This window comes from Marmota monax, unplaced genomic scaffold (genome assembly GCF_021218885.2).
Source record: "Marmota monax isolate L192 unplaced genomic scaffold, Marmota_monax_Labrador192_F-V1.1 WCK01_AAM20220418_F8-fsc00024, whole genome shotgun sequence".
In the NCBI taxonomy this organism is placed as follows: Eukaryota; Metazoa; Chordata; class Mammalia; order Rodentia; family Sciuridae; genus Marmota; species Marmota monax.
Window position 1 is genome coordinate 33,766,730 of NW_026695224.1, and position 18,190 is coordinate 33,784,919.

The following is an 18,190-nucleotide window of genomic DNA, read 5'->3' on the forward strand; positions in this document are numbered from 1 at the left end:
ACTTAATGCATTGGGACAGGTTTTTCCCCAAACGTCCAGAACGCTGGTCTGAAGTTCCCAGTCAACTGCCTCACACCTATCAGTATCAGATCATCTTGGCCACAGGACAAGAACCCAGCAAAGTCAGATTCTGGCTGACGGTGTTTTTATTATAAATTGTAGCTTAGAAGACAAACACTGGCCAGCGTTGCCAGTCACCCACACCATCATCCTCCGTGAACAACCTCTAGGAGATCTAAATTTAGTTCAAGAAATGGGGATCAAGAGGGAAAACACCCCCAGCCTCATCGCCACTCCTATATCTACACCAGTCACTGAACACAACCATGGGTGACAGTTTCATGCAGAAAATCCAAGGCTCTGGCAACAGGGAGGACTTGGTTGCCTAATACTTTTTTCTTTTCCCCTCAAAAGAAAAACTGGTTTCTAAAACTAGTTGGGGATTGATTGAATGTTCAAGGAAGTTTTGTTTTTGGTACTGGGGATTGAACCCAAGGGTGCTTTACCACTGAGCTACAGTCCCTTTTTATTTTTCATTTTGTGACAGGGTCTCACCAAATTGCTCAGGGCCTCACTAAATTGATGAGGCTGGCCTGGAATTTACAATTTGCCTGCCTCAGCCTCCCAAGTTGCTGGAATCGCAGACATGCACCGCCATGCCCAGCTCAGGGGTGTTCAGTTTTGAGAACTAATCACAAATTTGCTTCTCACCAATGTTATAGATCCAGTCTCGGCACCTGTTCAAGCATTGTTCATACATTTAAAAATGTTTCCAGAACTCCAGATACACAAGTACCTCCATCATGTCACCAGCCTCCACCCAGCAGTTTGCTGCCAGACAGGATAAATCTTGCCAACCACAGGCCTTCCTCTAAAAGTCCTGAGATGGGGCACTCTCAGAAGGCTGGAGGTTTGTACGGAGCTTGTGCATATGATGGAGTGCTTGGGTGAGAAAGGCCCCGCTGGTATTGATCTCCATCAAAGTCAAGTTATCCAGCTGCAACAAGAGAAAACAGACCCAGTTGGCCAAGGAATTTTGATTTTGAATAAAAGCTAAAATACTAAGAACAAACCAATGGGGTTTTTTTGTTTGGTTTTTGTGGTGCTGGAAATCAAACCCAGGGCATCAGCTAATTGTACATAGTGAAGAGATTCTCTAGTAGCTTCTTTTAGATACCAGGGCGGAACAGGCAAGTGCCCTACCACTGAGCACCCCCAGCATGGCTAGTAATCTCCTATCTTGCAACAGCCTGAGCAAGTAGGACACTGGGTTGAGCTTCTCCAGGGGCATAAAAAAAAAAACTCTGGGGCAGAGCCCACCAGCTCCAGGGGGAAGATAGCAAAGGGAAGCAGGACCTACCTTGGCATGTGCCTCCTGCTGCCGCACAAAGCTATCAGCAGACACCCGGAGCTTGGCTATGCGCGTGTCCCACAGATCCTTGATCAGGGTGCGGATCGCATCTGCTTTGGGGATATCCTCTGAAGCACTAAAGGAGGCAAGGGATGAAGTTAGCAAGCACCTGCCAGACTGACCAAAACAAAACCCCACAACGCAACCTCAAATACGGCTTAGATTCTGGAGGGTATTCCAACTATTCCTGATGCAGAAAATCTGTTTTGTTTCGTCACCATTATTAACATGTAAAGACTTCAACAAGTAAGTATGGTACCAAGGACATTCAGCTACTGAACTGGTTCTCTTTAATATTTATTTTTTAGTTGTAGTTGGACACAATACCTTTATTTTATTTATTTATTTTTATGTGGTGCTGAGGATCGAACCTAGGGCCTCACATATGCTAGCCAAGGGCTCCACCACTGAGCCACAACCCCAGCCCCTTGTTTGTATTTTGTATAGATGATTGAACCCAGGTGTGCTTTACCACTGAACTACATACAACTCCACCAGTTTTGAAAAGCTCTCAATAAGTTGCTGAGGCTGGCCTTGAACCTACCACCCTCCTGCCTTAGCCAAGTGTCCATGGCCAGCTGTTGTCAGGATTAACTGGCTCCAAGTCAGACAGTCTATGCCACAGGACAACAGTGCTTTGTGCCGCGTAACTTCCAGCTAGAATTGGTTCCAAGGGCTCCTTATGTATAGTGGTGAGCAGATCACTACTCCCCCCCCCCCCAGTAATCCAGGCTCACTACCAATCAGGGAAGGAAACCACCAGCTCTGTGTTCAGCACCTTGCACAGCACTCCTGTCCTCTTGAAAGCCCCGCAGAGGAGGGACTGTCCTACTCTGTAGTTAAATCAGAAGTTACAAAAATCACTTAAGTGGCAAATTAGCGTAAGCATTGTACTGTAACCACATGCAGTGAGTCTGGGTAGAAGTCAGTCCAGCGAAGGCAATAACAGCTTTCCTTTGTAGAACATTCTCTAGACCAATCTTCAAAGACAGACCAGAAAATAAAAGGTGAAGCAAATATTGCCCGTCACTAGGCACTCTAGGATAAGCTAGAGTGTCTACATGATACAGTTAGCTCAGCACTGGTGGGCGGCAGATCTACAGTATGAAATCTATGCTGTGAAATTTTATTTATGAGCCCAAACATTCAGATCTTATGCTCTGAACAGCAGGTTAAATAACAAAGGACTCTAGGTTCTTGTCAACTGAACTGCAGAACAAAGGTAAAATTCAGTCCCTTAGCCAATGAATTACAGAATAAGGTTTTTGATAAAAACACATACAATATAAGGAACTTCAAAAACTAAAAATAGGGGCTGTGTTGTGGTAGAGAGCTTCCCTAGCACATAGAGCTCAGTGAGGCACTGGGTTCAATCCTCAGCACTGCATATAAATAGATAAATAAATAAATAAAATACAGGTATTGTGTCCATCTACAATTAAAAAAAAAAATGAATAAGCCCTTCACCTGGATAATACTAACTCATACCTAGTATGTGCCTCCATATTCTCTCCTTCCAGCCATTGCTCCCACCCCCAAGCCAGTCTCTCTTGAAACCTCCCCCCCAGGACGCCCCCCCCCCCAGGAGTTCTCCATCAACACAGAATCGTGCTTCCATCCCCGCCCCTGTTCGCATTCACACTCTACACAGATGCCTCTGCTCCCTGAGGCCCCTTCATGCTGCCTTTCACAGCTCCTGCCTCATGGCGTCTCCCTCCACCAGCCCTAGGAAGTTCCCTTGCTGGAGCCTGAGCTTCCCAGAGGCTTCTCTGAGCCCTCATACAGCATTGACCATGCTGTGATCTAACTAGTGGTTCACGGGTTCACACACCTCCCCCACCAACCCAGGAAGAGGCCCACATAATCATCTCCAAGCCTAGTGCAACGCCTGGCACCTTGCTATTCCTCAGAATCTAACCAAGGAATGGTATCGACCTAAAGACAAGTTCTTCTTAAATTCAGCAGATAGTGTCCTTCAGTAGATGAATGGATAAAGAAATTGTGGTGTGTGTGTGTATATATATATATATATATATATATATATATATATACACACACACACACATACATACACACACACACACACATACACACACAGAGGAATATTACTCAGCATTAAAAGAGAATAAAATCATAGCATATGCAGGTAAATGGATGGAGTTGGAAAATACTATGCTAAGTGAAGTAAGTCAATCCCAAAACAACAAATGCCAAATGTTTTCTCTGATATGAGGATGTTGATCCATAATAGGAATAGGGTTGGGGAGCATGAGAGGAATGGAGGAACTTTAGATAGGGCAAAGGGGAGGGAGGGGAAGGGATGGAGTAGGGGTAGGAAAGACGATGGAATAAGATGGACATCATTACCCCAAGTACCTGTATGAAGATACAAGTGGTGTAACTCTACTTTGTGTACAACCAGAGACATGAAAAATTGTGTTCTACACGTGTACTATGAATGGAAATGCATTCTGTTTTCATATATAACAAATTAGAATAAATTTTAAAAAACAAACAAGTTCAGCAGGCAGTCAGTAGTGGTGGTAGCACAGACCAGTTTGTAGTTCTACTTCTGCACTTGAATTCATCAACCAAAACATGCTTAGTAAGGAGTTTCAAGAGCTTAACCTTCTGCACGTTATGCTCCCAGGAAAAACCACCCACACTTGCCTTCCCTTTGCTGATTTCATTCATTCGACAAACATGCACACCAGGCACCATGCTGGGGACACAGCATTTAAGTCAGTGCCTGGCCATTTAGAACAGGTATGTGGGGGTGGGAATGTAATGGCACAGCCAAATGATTAGAAAACTGCAGCTACGGCCAACACTGGCAGAGTGCAGAACTGCCAAGAGAGCAGGCACATTTAATCTGGCAGGGACACTTATTGTACTGAACCACAGGCAACATGGGCAAGGGAATGGGCAGGCTTCCTGGTCAGTGTACGCAAAGTCACGAGGACCCAGTGTGTTAGAAGAGGCCAAGCCAGAGGATCGCTTGAGACCAGGAGTTCAGGGCAACATAGTAAGACCCCATCTCAAAAAAATAAATAAAAGTACTGCAGAAGAGACCAACGTGAAACTAAAACTTACAGTGGCAGAGGAAAGAACCGCAGACAGCTGTGAAGGAGGGAAGGAGAAGCCCACACCAGGCCGTGCACTGCTTTAAATGCTGCAGTCAGGGCTCTGGACTGAAACCCTGGAAAGCTGGTTATGGCGGCACATGCCTGTAACCCCAGTTACTTGGGAGGCTGAGGCAAAAGGATTGCAAATTTGAAGCCAGTTTAGGCAACTTAGCAAGACCCTGTTTCAAAATAAAGAGTGGGGATGTAGCTCAGTGTAGAGCGCCATGGGTTCAACCCCAGCACCACAAAACAAAACAGAAATACAATAAAACTCTGGAAAGGCACCAAGGATTTTGAAGAGAAGAGTCACATGGCAGTTTTATCTTTAAAGGATCACTTCGGCTGCCACACGAACAAATTAGAAGTCCCCAGGGAGCTCGTGTGGAGGTAGGCAATAAAGCATATTTTTACCATGAGTGGTTTCCCTGTAGCTTAGGACAAAGCCAGATGTGAGCCCTCTGGCCTCTCCTGCGAAAATCACAAAGAACCTGGATCCGCATACTCCAGACAGAATAAAGAGGGGTATCACTGCACTAAGTAAACTACATGTAGTTCAGAAAAAGGCTTCTGCTGGAGATGACGGTGGCTCACAGTGGGGTCCAATGTCAAGCAACAGGAGGTAGAATGAAAGGCCCAAGAGATTTCCTGGGGGTGGGGAAAAAGGGAAAATGAGAGACAGAGACCCCACAATCCTACACAGAGATGTCCTCCGGATTACCAACCCAGCGCTTTCTGTGGTAATAAAAGAAAGGGAGAGTGGGGCTACAGGAAGAACAAGGGGTCCACCCAGGCAGGGGCCGTCCCAGGGAGAGCTACTCACTGATTGAGCAGGAGTTTGGTGAGTTCCATGTAGTAAGGGCTGGGCACAGGGGTAAAAGTTTCCTCTTTTCGCTCATGATCCCTCATCTTCTCCAACTTTTCTGAAATGGAGATGTCAACACACGTCACCGTCACTATAGCCAAGGTTCATTTCAATTTCCAAACTTCCCAAGTACTGACATTACTACCTATTTGATCAAGTAGCAAATTCCTAAGGAAAACTTTCTGGAATGATATTTGTATCAAGGCCTTCTCCTTGGAAGAAATTCTCTCAGGAAGGCTTCTGTTGTCATCCTTTTGGCTTAAAGAATATGTCCAAACTGGAAGTTCTTTTTATAGGGAAAGAACTATTTTACCTTTGATGTAATAAGTGATCACAGATTTAAGAGATCTATGTATACCAAGTCTGGTTCATAAGAGGGCAAGCAACTTGTAAACTACAGTATGATATAAACTACAACTTATAAATTTTGCTGACAGTATGATATTCTAGGGGGCTTAAAGGCACTCCAGCCTGGAGCAAGGGGTTATGATATGCTAGAGAGGCTTAAAGGTACCCAATAAGGCAGTGGGCACAATGTCCAACAGGGGCTTAAAGCCCAGCATCTAGAACCCACCACCATGCTTGATCTCACCCGGCATTAGCACTACCCTCAGACATTTCCACTACTTCCTTGGCCTTCCCTTTCCTACGGGCCTAAGAAGCCCAGTCCTGGCTACAGGGACAAGGCGAAGAAGCTTACACATCCCTGTCCTTTGGGGGTCCTGGTGCACTTGCCCTCTCTCCTTATAGCCAGCTCCTTGCAACTCTCACTGGACACCTTGCCAACTAGGCCTGTACCCCACTCCCCAGCCTCCTTGCTGTGTCCTCTCTGCAGGGCTAGCCTTCCAGGTGTACCCTGGTCCTCTCACTGCATAAGAACTCTATGTACGCTGTTCTCGAGGATTGTCTTCTCCCTCCCTGCTTGATCATCCCAAATGATCAAGTCACAAGAGAAAACCTCCCCTGACCCAAATCCTTCTCCATCTATCAATTCATTTTAGCACCAAGCTTCCAGCTGTCTGCCCCTCTCTTTAGTGTTCCCCCGTTCACTTCTTGCCCCTCCACCTCCACTCAGCCAAACTCAACGCTACTTCTCAGTGTCTGCACCTGATCGGTCAGTCCTCCTCCTCTAGTGTTGACCATGTAGCTTCTGGACACCACTCTCCCTGAGCTTTTGGCCTCACTAGCCAGTCCTTCTCACTTCTCTTGCCTCTTGACCCCCCAACACTAGGGTACAAAGCTCAGTTCCTAACTCCACTCCACCTCCTAAACTCACATCCAGATGATCTCATTCTGCCCCCATTCGATACCATCTGTGCCATTTAACTTCCACCTGGGCATCTACATACATCTCCAATGTAACCAGTTCAAACCTCAGTTCCTGGTGCCCACAGACCTCGCAAACGTGCTCCCCACCTCAGGAAACTCCACCTTCTCCTCCAACTCCAGCCCACAGCCTGGGGGCTCTCTCATCCCAACAGTCAGTCCTTCACCAAATCCTGTTGCTTATGCCTTCAGAACACACCAACCATAGCCCCCTCCCCCACTGGCCCTGGCAGGGAGCATCCCCTACTCCCCGCTCACACAGTGGAGTGGTTATTTCTCACTTCCCCCCATACCTAGGGAGCACACCCCAGGCCTCATGCATGCAAAGCTGTTTTTTCCCCTTCTTTCCTTTTCCATCTGAATCAGATTGTGAGGGGCTGAGGACACAGCTCAGTTGGCAGAGTGGTTGCCTCACATGAACTGCACCCTGGGCTCGACCCCAGCACCACCAAAAAAAAAAACGAAAGAAAGAAAAAAAAAAAAAAAGAAAAGAAACAGATTATGAGATCTCTCTGCTCAAACCCTCCATCAAATCAAAAAGACCGACAATACCAAACTTCTGGCTAGGGCATGGAGCAATAGGAACATTCCTGGAAGGAATAATGCTCAACCACTCCAGAGAACAGCTGGCTGTTTCTTACAAACTCAAGCCTCATCCGTACTATGACCCAGCAAGTCCACCACTCCCAAGCATTTATTTGCCCAAGAAAAATAAAAACATATAATCAGAAGAAGACTTGGGCAAGAACATTCATAGCAGCTTTATTCAGAATAAAGCCAAGAAACCATTCAAACGCCCACCAGTAGAATAGGTGAGCACACAGCCTGCCCAGACCAGGAGCCACACTCAAGAATGAAACTGATGCACAACGCAGGCAGCGACAGAGGCGAGCCACAGAAACACCCAGGAATACAAGAAGCCAGAGACAAGATGAGATCCGGGAGGATTCCATATATGGGAGACCCCAGAACAGGCAGGAGAATCCCTAGCACAGCCAGGAGGCTGCGGCTCTCAGAGGGGCTGACTGGCTGGAGATACAGCTTCTCACCACAGTGCAGCCTGCTGTGTGAAACCTCAGACACTCTCTCCACACCTTCACTGTGGTCGTGCACCTGGGGTCACAACAGGTCCAAGCCCCCAGAGGCCGATCGTGAACTAGGAGCCTAGACAGGTCCCTACTGGAGTCAGGCCTGCAGGGGCTCCCACCAGAGGCCCTCAGAGTAGAGGGACTAGGGATCCCCACTGCCAGAGCCACTCGCCCCTTTAGACAAGGAGCAAGGCAGACGCCCAAGCAGATTTCCCCAAACTAAGTCGATGTGGCTGGCTGAAGGAGTCCTTGCCTGCAGGAGGCAGGTACCCCAGGTACCCCGGGGGGAGGGGAGAGTCAGAATCACTCAGGGCTCTTCACTGTAGAAACATGCCTGCCACACCCCTCCCCAGCAAAAACAGTGAGGACGTTTTTCTACTTGAAGCAGCTGCTCACATCTGATCTAGGGAGATCACGAGTGCTCAGGACCGTCTGCAAATGTGATGTGCCCTCACTTCTGTTTGGAGCACCAAGATGGAGCCCAGGGCCTTGGCCATGTCAAGCAAGTGCTGTATACTGAGCTACAGCCCAGTCCTTTTTATTATGTTGGGACATGGTCTTGCTAAATTGCCCTGATGGCCTTGAACTTGTGATCTTCCTGCCTCAGCTTCCTGACTGGAATTACAAGCACACCAGGCTCTTTGATTTCTTTTTGGTACTGGGGATGGAATCCAGGGTGCTTAACCACTGAGCTCTTTCCCCCAGCCTTGAGACAGGGTCTCACTGAGTTGCCGAGGCTGGCTTTGAACTTGAGATCCTCCTGCCTCAGCCTCCCAAGGTACTGGGATTACAGGTGTGCACCCCAAGGTGGTGGCCTCTTGGCTTTTTCTAACATCTTTATCGAAGCATAATTAACACCCCACACAATTCACTCGCTTGTAAGTGTATAAAGCAGTGGGGTTTCGCATATCCGGAGCCAGGCAACCGCTACTTCAGTCAAGTTTGGAACTTTTTCATAATCCCCAAAAAGGAATTCCATCACCTCCCAAACCCAGGCGGGCAGCACTCTGTGCCTAGGGATCTGGGTATCCGCACGGGTCACATAGGTGGAGCCACCCTGGGGAGGCTGAGGCAGGAGGATGGCGGGTTCCGAGCCAGCCTCTGCAACAGCGAGGCGCCGAGCGGCTCAGCGAGACCCCGCCTCTAAATACAAAATAGGGCCGGGGTGCGGCTGGGGGGCCGAGCTCACTCCCTGGTACCCCGCGCCCCCAAAGAAGGAGTGGTCTCTGCCTGGCGCCCAGGGCACGGGGCTTGGGCGGCAGCACGTGAGTCCTCCGGCTGCGCCACACCCACGGTGCGGCGACCGTCACCCCCACGCCACGTCGGTTCCATCGGGAAGGCCGCCCCCAGCCTGCAGCCCGAGGCGGCCCTCCAGGGCGTCCACCCCTCCGCCGGGGCCTTACCTACGTCCATCCACTCGGCGGGCAGCAGCCGGCACTTCTGCCTCTGCTTCAGGTTCACCGCCAGCCACAGGGGCACGGCCACCGGCAGGCCAGGGCTGAACGGGCCCAGGTCCCCCTGCAAGGCAACGGCCGTGAGTGCGCGCCGCAGGACGGGGCCCGCCGAGCCCGCCGCCCCGCCCCGCCCCGCGCCCGCCCGAGGCCTCACCCCGATGAGATAGATCTTGTCCAGGCTGAAGTTGGGGATGATGGTAACCAGCTCCTTCTCGGCCAGAAACTCCACTTCCGCAGCGTCCATGCCAGCGGCCGCCCGGCACTCGCAGCTTCCTCAGGCAGCTCGGCTTCTCGAACCCGGAGACGCCGGCGCCGCTTTCCCGCCACAGCGCAGGCCCGCCCCCCACCGGAAGACGGATTAAGACAGCCAATAGGAGTGAGCGAGGCTGAGCGGCAGCCAATGGAAGTGAGGGAGGTTGCGTGCCGCCCCGCCCCCTCCACGCCCCCTCGCCCTCTTCGCGTTTCTCCCCGGCTCACGCCCCCCACGCCCCCCGCGCCTCCACGCCCCCCACGCGCCCCACGCGCCCCACACGGTCCCCCTCGCTCCCCACGCCCCCCCGCGCCGGGTCCCTCGCCCGTCACCGCTCCCCTGCACGCCCCCTGGCCCCTCCACTCCCCTCCCCGAGTCCCTCCCCCCCCCCACCTTGCGGGTCCCTCCATGCTCTCTCTACCTCTTGCCCCGCGCCCCTCTGGTGCTGTGCACCTGGTACTTTGGGGTCGTCCTGCAGCTGGCGCCAGTTTCGTGTCCCTGCGCCTGCCCCAGGCGCCTACCTGCCCACACTTTGAGTGTACTGCAGACGGCATCTGCACTGGCTTCCGAACAAGGCCAAGAGTAGCTGCATTTGTTTGGCCGTATTAGGCTCAGAGCTCCTGGATACTGTGTGGGCACCAAAATGGAGGAAGGGATTTTTCCTTCCATTTCCTACTCTGATGCCCTCTCTCTACACATTAGTTAAAAACCTATAAAGATGCAGATCCTGCCACCCCACCCCACACCTGTTCAATTCTGGCGCTGGAAAGGGAAGAGGCTCAGAATCAGCAGTTAGCAAGCACCAGGTGCTACTTAGGCAGGGACCCGTTTGTGAATGTGTTTTCCATGCATACCTACCTGCTGTGCCAGCCCATGCATACCCCATGCCTTCTGTGCCTTCTATACCGTGGACATTGCTGAATCAACAGTGCTGGTTAGCACCCTCGCCTGTCAGAATCTCTGGATGAGCCTGTGACTCAGGAATCCTGGGTGAGGAAACAAAGCTGAACTGGGCCAGGCCCGTGGTGATTTTGCAAAGGTAGTCATAAGCCAGGAAAGTTTACAGGGAGGTAAAGAAGTTACCCTAGAACTGGTGAGGGCAGGCAGAGGACTGGAATTTGAAATCCTGATCATTAGATCCTGAGGAAAAACTCAGAGGATGTGGATTTCAGGGTTCCGTCTCCTGTAGGAAAGCTGCCCCACCCCAGCTAACTCAGTGCCCTGCTGACTCCCTGAAACCTGCCCCAGTGGTGGGGTGGTGGGAAGGTGAAGTAAAGCCATTGACAAGTTGTACTCTCTAGCATGGCCTGGAAGCTCTGCCTCTTGTTCATCAGCATTGGAAGTTGTCGTTTGCAGACCCAGAGAGTTAACTATGTGTTACCTTCATTCGGTCATGTATCAAGACAAATGCTCTCCTAGAAAATAAATAACAGCTCACTCAGTGCTAAATCATGACGCTCTGAGTTTCAGTCTCCTCGGCTTCAAAATGAAGTAGGAAGACAAGGAGCCTGGGGGTGTTTAGGAGGAGGGGAAGCTGCAGGCCACCTGGATCCTGCCAAAATAGAATCTGCCTACAGCTTCTGGAGGGCAATGTGTGCCAGCTAGTCTGGGTTTTGATTGACGGGAGAATATTTTCTTGACTGGCAAATATTTGTGTTCCCAAGTTGGCAAGGCTTCACTGTCTGGTCTCCACAGCCTATAAAAGAGCAAAGGGAAATGCTGCTGGAAAAGTCGTCACTCAGAGAAGCAGCAGGAACAGGAGTGCGGCCAAAGCCCAGGTATCGGGGTCCACCAGCCTCGGCATCCTTACTGGCAACGCTGCTACTTACCCCACTGGCTTGAGAACAGACGAGGTAGTGTGCACCTTACGGGTGCCCAGCGGTGGTGTCATGATGCCTCACACTTGCCCTGCAGGATTCAAAACGCCCAAAGCTCAGGAACAACCCAGTGTCCATCATCAGATGCACTGAGGGCAAGTCTCTCACCCAGGCTGTGGGGTATATATATATGTATTTTTTTTTTCCATGAAATCCTGGCACAGCTTACCTCATGGATGAACTTCCAAAACATGCTGCTGCGTGAACGAAGCCAGACACAAAATGACACATATGGCAGACTCCATCCCGAAGAAGTGTCCAGAATCAATTGGCAAATCCACAGAAACAGAAAAATTAACAGTTGCCAGGGGAGGAAAGGAGGGAGGGAGGAAAGGAGGGAGGGAGGGAAGGAGGGAGGGAGGGAGATGAGCACTTGATGGTACCAGTTTTCTTTGGGGGGAGTGGCAGAAATGTCCTGGAATCAGCCGGGCCTGTAATCCCAGCGACTCGAGAGGCTGAGGCAGAGGATCGCAAGTTCAAAGCTACCCTCAGCAATTTAGAAAGACCCTGTTGTGGGGCTGGGGTTGTGGTTCAGCGGTAGAGCGCGCAAGGCCCTGGGTTCCATCCTCAGTACCACTTACAAATAATAAATAAATAAATAATAAAGTTTAAAAAATTGTTTTAAAAAAGTACACTTTTTTGTTTTCCTGGGTTCCCCCCCCCCTTTTTTATATATATATATTTTTTTTATTTTTGGTACTAAGGATTGAACCCAGGGGTGCTTTACCAGTGACCCACATCTGCAGCCCTTTATATATATTTTTTTTCTTTCTTTCTTTTTTTAGGCACAGTCTCACTAAGTTACCCAGGCTGGCCTTGGACTTGTGATCTTCCCACCAGGCTCATACTTTCTGACTGGTAAGTCTGGGTGGGCCCAGGTACCCTGCATACTTTACCAGCTTCCAGGAGGTTTTTGCAACTGAGAACCCTGAAGTGAAGGGATTGGCTCCAATTCTGAGCCAGTTCTGAGCCAGTCCTAGGACCAAGGCAGTGGAGTGAGAGAGTCTTCCAGAAGCCCAGCCTCACCCAGGCCTCTCTGAGTGGTGATGTTACAATAAACAGACAAGAGGAAACCCAAATGGAATGGAGCACTGGGAGCTGGAAGTAGTGGAGATGGGATGCTACTAAAGATGGGTGGCCATGATTTCCTGCTCTGCAAAACACCTACCCTAGCTGGCCAGCATGTCCCCACGGCAAGGAGCCACAGGCATCAGTGTGAACTCACATCGGCCTTAACATGGATGGGCACGGGTGCATATAAAAATATTTTCGTTCCAGGCGTGGTGGTGCACCTGTAACCCCAGCCACTCAGAAGGCTGAGGCAGGAAGATTGTGAGCTCAAAGCCAGACTCGGCAACTTAGTGAGGCTCTAAGCAACTTTAGTAAGACCCTGTCTGTAAGTAAAATTTTAAAAAATGGGCTGAGGATGTGGCTCAGTGGTTGAGTGCCCCCTGGATTCAATCCCGGTACCAAATAATAATAACAATAAAACTTTTTTTGTGTTTTACTTTTTTTTTTTTTTTTGAGACAGGGTCTTAATATGTTGCCCAGGCTGGTGGCTCAAGTGATTCTCCCACCTCTTCTCCTGAATAGCAGGATCCACCAGTGCAAGCCACCATGCCTGCCTGACTTACTTACTTCCTTCCTTTCTTCCTTCCTTTCTTTCTTTCTTCTTTCTTTCGTAGTACTAGGGATTAAACTCAGGGCCACTTGTCCACTGAGCCACTTGCCAGCCCTATTTTTTGTATTTTATTCAGAGACAGGGTATCCCTGGTTTGCCAGTCGCCTCCCTGTTGCTGAGACTGGCTTTGAACTTACGATCCTCCTGTCTCAGCCTCCCTGTGATTACAGGCATATGCCACAGTATCCAGCCTGGCTTACTTTATTTTTAATTAACAATAATAATTGTATATATGAATATATTTATAGGATTCAGTGTGTGTTTTTCCTTGCGTATTGAAAGTATTTTATTTTCTTCAGTATTGATGGTGCTTTGCCACTGAGTCACATCCCAGCCCTGTTTAAAAATCTTTTTATTATTTTGAGACCAAGATCTCACTAAGTTGCCCAGACCAGCCTTAAATTTGTGATCATCCTGCTTCAGCCCTCCAAGTAGCTGGGATTATAGGCATGCGACCCTGAACAACAGGTGACATTTTGATACTTGCATGCATTGTGGAATGATCCAGTAAGGGCAGTCAACATATACGTCACCTCAAATACGTCCTTCATTGTGATAAGACTATGTAAGGCCCAGTCCCTGGGCTGAGGGTGTAGTGCAGTGATAAGAGTATATGTTTAGCATGCACAAGACCCTAGGTTTGATGCCCAGCACCCCCCAAAATAAAACAAAACCCCTCTCTTTTAGGTACTTTGAATACATACTACATGCTGTAACTGCTGTCACTCTGCTGTGCCTGGCCACCAGCACTCCTCTTCACCTACCAACGTCCCCTCCCCCAGTTGCTCCACACCCTCCGCCTCTGGAAACCACAGGCTTCTATGCGGTCGACTTGTGAGGACTCCAGACACAGGTGCGATCATTCAGAGGCCATCCCTCTGTGCCTGGCTTATTCCACTTAGCAACTTGTGAGGACTCCAGACACAGGTGCGATCATTCAGAGGCCACCCTCTGTGCCTGGCTTATTCCACTTAGCATGATGTTCATACATGTTGCTGTGAATGACAGAATTTTCTGCTTTTTTAGGCTGAATAATATTCCACTGTATACGAATATCACATTTTAAAAATATCCATTCATCCATCGATGAACACTTGGGTTGATTCCGTGTCTTTTCTCTTCTGCATGGTGCTACAGTGAGCATGGAGTGCAGATATTTCTCCTGTACAGGTTTCATTCCCTTGGATTTGTACCCAGAAGCGGGACTGCTGTACCTAGGAATATGTCAACACACGGGTTCCAACACCTTACATGTACCATTAGTGTGCATCTCCTTCCTCTAGCCACCAGGGGGCCACGCAGCAGCACCGCCCAGCAGAAGAGCACACCCAATACCCAGATGTTGGTTTCTAACACCACCTCCAAGTCAAGCAGCCAGAGCTCCTTTGAGAAAGAAGAACTGACCAATTCTAGGGTTGTCAGGGAATACACCAAAAGAACATAGAGATCTTACAGCACCAGAGAGTAAGGAAGTGCTCACCACAGACAAAAGGGAACCCCACAGTGTTGGTTCAATGCCAAAAGGACAGGAGGCACAGGTAGAACTCTGAATGGCGAAAGCTGGAACAACTCAGGCAAAGCAGTATCAGTGTGTGTTGGATGATAACCCAAAGCATTAGGTGGATATTCACAAGTCCATACAGATAGAAACCCTTGAACACTCATCTATGAGGGAGATGAGACAAGACCCCCATGCAGAATTCCAAATAATGCACCCAGAGAGCTGCTCCTGGGGAGCTGAAGCCACGACAGAGGGGGACTGTGCACAGGGACCTCCCTCCAGGGAGCAGAACTGGAGAGTCAGGAAAGGATGTACGGAGCAGGAACTTGCAAACACCACCTCAGCCAGTGGGCAAGGTCAGCAGCGACAGTGACATTGCTGGTTCACGCCTTTGATAAGACAGGAAGAGGGGGGCACTTCTGGCACCTTCCTCCTAAAGAACCCGTCACTTTAGTAGAATCATGAGAAAAACATCAGGCAAATCCCAATGGAGGGACCTTCTGCCAAACACCTGACTACTACCCCCAGAACTGCCGAGGTCATCAAAACCAGGGAAAGTGTGGAAAAGAGCCAGCCCAGAGGGGCCTCGGGAGACAAAACAACTAAGTGTCGAGTGGAGTCCCCGGACAGATGAGGACACTAGGCAAAAACCAAGGAAGTGTGAATGGAGCACCTGCCTCAGTTAGCAGTGCGTCGATGCTGGTGGACGGATTGTGACAAAGTGTACTAGAGTGATACAGGGTGAGCACCAGGGGAACCACTGAGAATGCACAAGACCAGCTGGCAACCCTTCTGGATTCTACAACTCTTCTATTATGGAAAGGTTGTTTTAAAAGCCCTCAGGTATGGCTGGGGATGTGGCTCAAGCGGTAGCGCACTCATCTGGCATGCGCAAGGTGCTGGGTTCGATCCTCAGCACCACATAAAAATAAAGATGTTGTGTCCATCGAAAACTAAAAAATAAATATTAAAAAATTCTCTCTCTCTCTCTCTCTCTCTCTCTCTCTTTAAAAAAAAAAAAAAAGCCCTCAGGTTCCTCCAGCTACCAAAACACAGCAATAAACATCATTTCCTGAAACTGCGAGAAACGGTTCTCACTTTAGGATAATCAGACTGGGTGTGGAGGCACACACCTGCATCCCAGTGACCTGGGAGGCTGAGGCAGGAGGATTGCAAGTTTGAGGACAGCCTTAGCAACCTAGCAAGACTCTCTCAAAAAAAATATAAAAGGGGGCTGGGGTTGTGGCTCAGTGATAGAGCACATTCCTAGCACATATGAGGCACTGGACTTGATCATCAGCACCATATAAATAAATAAATAAATAAGGACTGGGCTGTAGCTCAGCGGTAGAGCACATGCCTAGCAGGCATGAGGATCTGGTTTTATCCTCAGCACTGAATATAAATACAAGGACAATTGCTGCAATATCACCCGGCTACATGGGAATTCGGAGCATTCAAACAGCTCTTCTACACAAGCCATCAGCTTGGGTGTCTTTTAAAGCAGCAGGACTTTCCACAGTTATGAAATGCTGTGGCTATCCGCTGTGGTGGACACTAGCCATGGGTGGAAACAGCTTTACAAGGTGGTATGTACAACCCAGCACAAGGCCTCGATCTTCCGAGGGTTGATGGCTCCTGTGTCCATCATTTTGGCTGGCATCACTGGGATGAGAACCACCCATGAGCATGACCCAGGCCCCTCTGGGACTGAGCTTGTTTGGGACACCCTGTGGTCCACCTGCAGAGGGTCTTAGTGTGGACTTGCTTCATCTTTGTTGAGGTCTGGAGTTTCCTAGTGAGGAGACCAGTGGGCCAGCAAAGTGAAGAGTCTTCTGATGGACTGGGAGTGGGAGCCTCCCTGGCTAGCAGTCCGTCTGTGGTGTAGCCACCTGGCCTCACCAGGACAGGACAGGAGGAACTGGAGCCTCCCGGTATGGGCCTGGGCACAGGAGTCTCTGACCCTCCAGTCAGGGTGCAGGGCAGGCCCCCCCTGCAGTCTCTGGGGGAAGCTGTGAGCAGCAGGCACTTGTGTCACTTAGATAAGGTCAGGGCTGGAAATATAGTCACAGCAGCAGAAAACCAATGCAGAATGGAAAACCCTCCTTCCCTTACCTCAGTGAAACAGCCAGGTGTGTGTGGAGCCAGGCCCTCGTGCTGAGCGGGGCTCCCAGCTGGGCTCCCTGTCCTGTCCAGCAGCTCAGGGGCCAACAGTGCCTACAGCTCCCTGCAGGTGACCCTGCATGCCCTGCTCCTCAGTCTGTAAGGTGGGATGGCCAGCTGGCATCATGGGCCTATTCCAGCAAGCGGCAGCCGGAAATAGGGTGGGCCTACCCCTTCATCTGTTACCTATTTGCTGAAATTTGGTCTCACCTGGTGCCTGGCACAGCAGTGGGCAGTGCGTAGTGAAGCCGGCTCTTAGCGCTAGTGGTATTTCTTTCTCGACAGCCCAACAGGTATTGCTGTCCCTGTTGAGCCTGGTATTCTGCAAGGCAGTGGTGAAGGCAAAGACAGCAGGGCTAGATCCCAGGGGCTGCCCTCATTAGCCGCTTCCAAAAACCTGGTCTGGATCCCGAGGGCAGAAGGACCATTTAAAGCATGAGGTGGGGGGGGGGTGATGTGGTCCTGTGCATCTTACATGAGATCTCTGGGTGGAAGGGGGGGGTGCCGTAGCAGGAGTCACCCAGGGCAGGAGAGTGGTGGTGATGGCCCGGCTTGGGGGGAGAGTGGGCCTGTCAGAACCCAGAGCCCACTGGCTGTGCATGCCAGGCGCGGAAGCTTCCAGACCCCACCAGGTGGCCACAGGTATTTCCCATCCACCTGTGGCTCTGCAAGGCTGGGCCTGGCAGCACGTCCGCCCTCCCACAGCCCAGCTCTGCCTGCAGCTGGCGCCTCCTGGGCCTGGCAGGGGGCGGCCATGACAGCCCACCATGCGCTTTCTGGCTGGGCGGGCGATCCCGCGGGCCACGCGCTGTGAATTCGCTCTGGTGACTTTCTGCCATCTGCTGCTGTCGTTAAAAGATTACATTTCCATCTGTTTCACACTGTTCTCCCCCCAGCTCCTTCCTGGAGGAGCACGGCAGGCTTCCCGAGTTGCAAGACCAGAACATTTCTTGTCTCTTGGAGCCTGGACACAGCCCCACGCAGCAGGTCCGGTTCACCTCTCTTGCCTCCTGTTCTCCACTTACTGCGGCCCCACCCCCAGCCCCACGTGCTCCGAGGGCAGCCGTACCCCAGGTTTCTGGTTGTTGATTTTAATCAGTATACAGGTTTTGGCATTAAAAATAAATGAGAAACAAACCACAGCTTTGAGCAACCCCCTCCTCCTGGATGATTCAAGGGATAAAAAGACTCAAACGCTAGGAACCGGGGAGTGGCGTTTTGGTCCCTATTAAACCCTCACTCTGGACCAGCCCCAGGGAGGCACCCACCCACCTGTGCCAACTCCTGGCCTTAATTGAGTATCCGGTTCCTACAGGAGCCAACTGAGGCCCAATGCGGCTGTGGCAAGCTGGCGGTCTGTGGACCTTCTCCAGCACAGCTGTGTAAACATCAGCTCATCGCTACCACTCAGAGGCGCCTCAACCCACGGTCAGTGTGTTCTGGTCTTTGTGT

At 50.4% G+C, this 18,190-nt stretch overlaps 1 protein-coding gene across 1 annotated transcript; it reads right to left on the reverse strand.

Moving 5' to 3' along the window:
• Positions 1 to 128: 128 nt before the first annotated feature.
• On the reverse strand, positions 129 to 9,582 carry Gins2 (GINS complex subunit 2). The gene is made up of 5 exons (XM_046434625.2): positions 9,421 to 9,582; positions 9,216 to 9,330; positions 5,357 to 5,456; positions 1,361 to 1,487; positions 129 to 997 (listed from the first exon to the last, which is right to left on the reverse strand). The coding sequence occupies exons 1-5, from the start codon at positions 9,508 to 9,510 to the stop codon at positions 872 to 874; spliced, it is 558 nt and encodes a 185-aa protein (XP_046290581.1). The 5' UTR covers positions 9,511 to 9,582; the 3' UTR covers positions 129 to 871.
• Between the last annotated feature and the right edge of the window lie 8,608 nt (positions 9,583 to 18,190).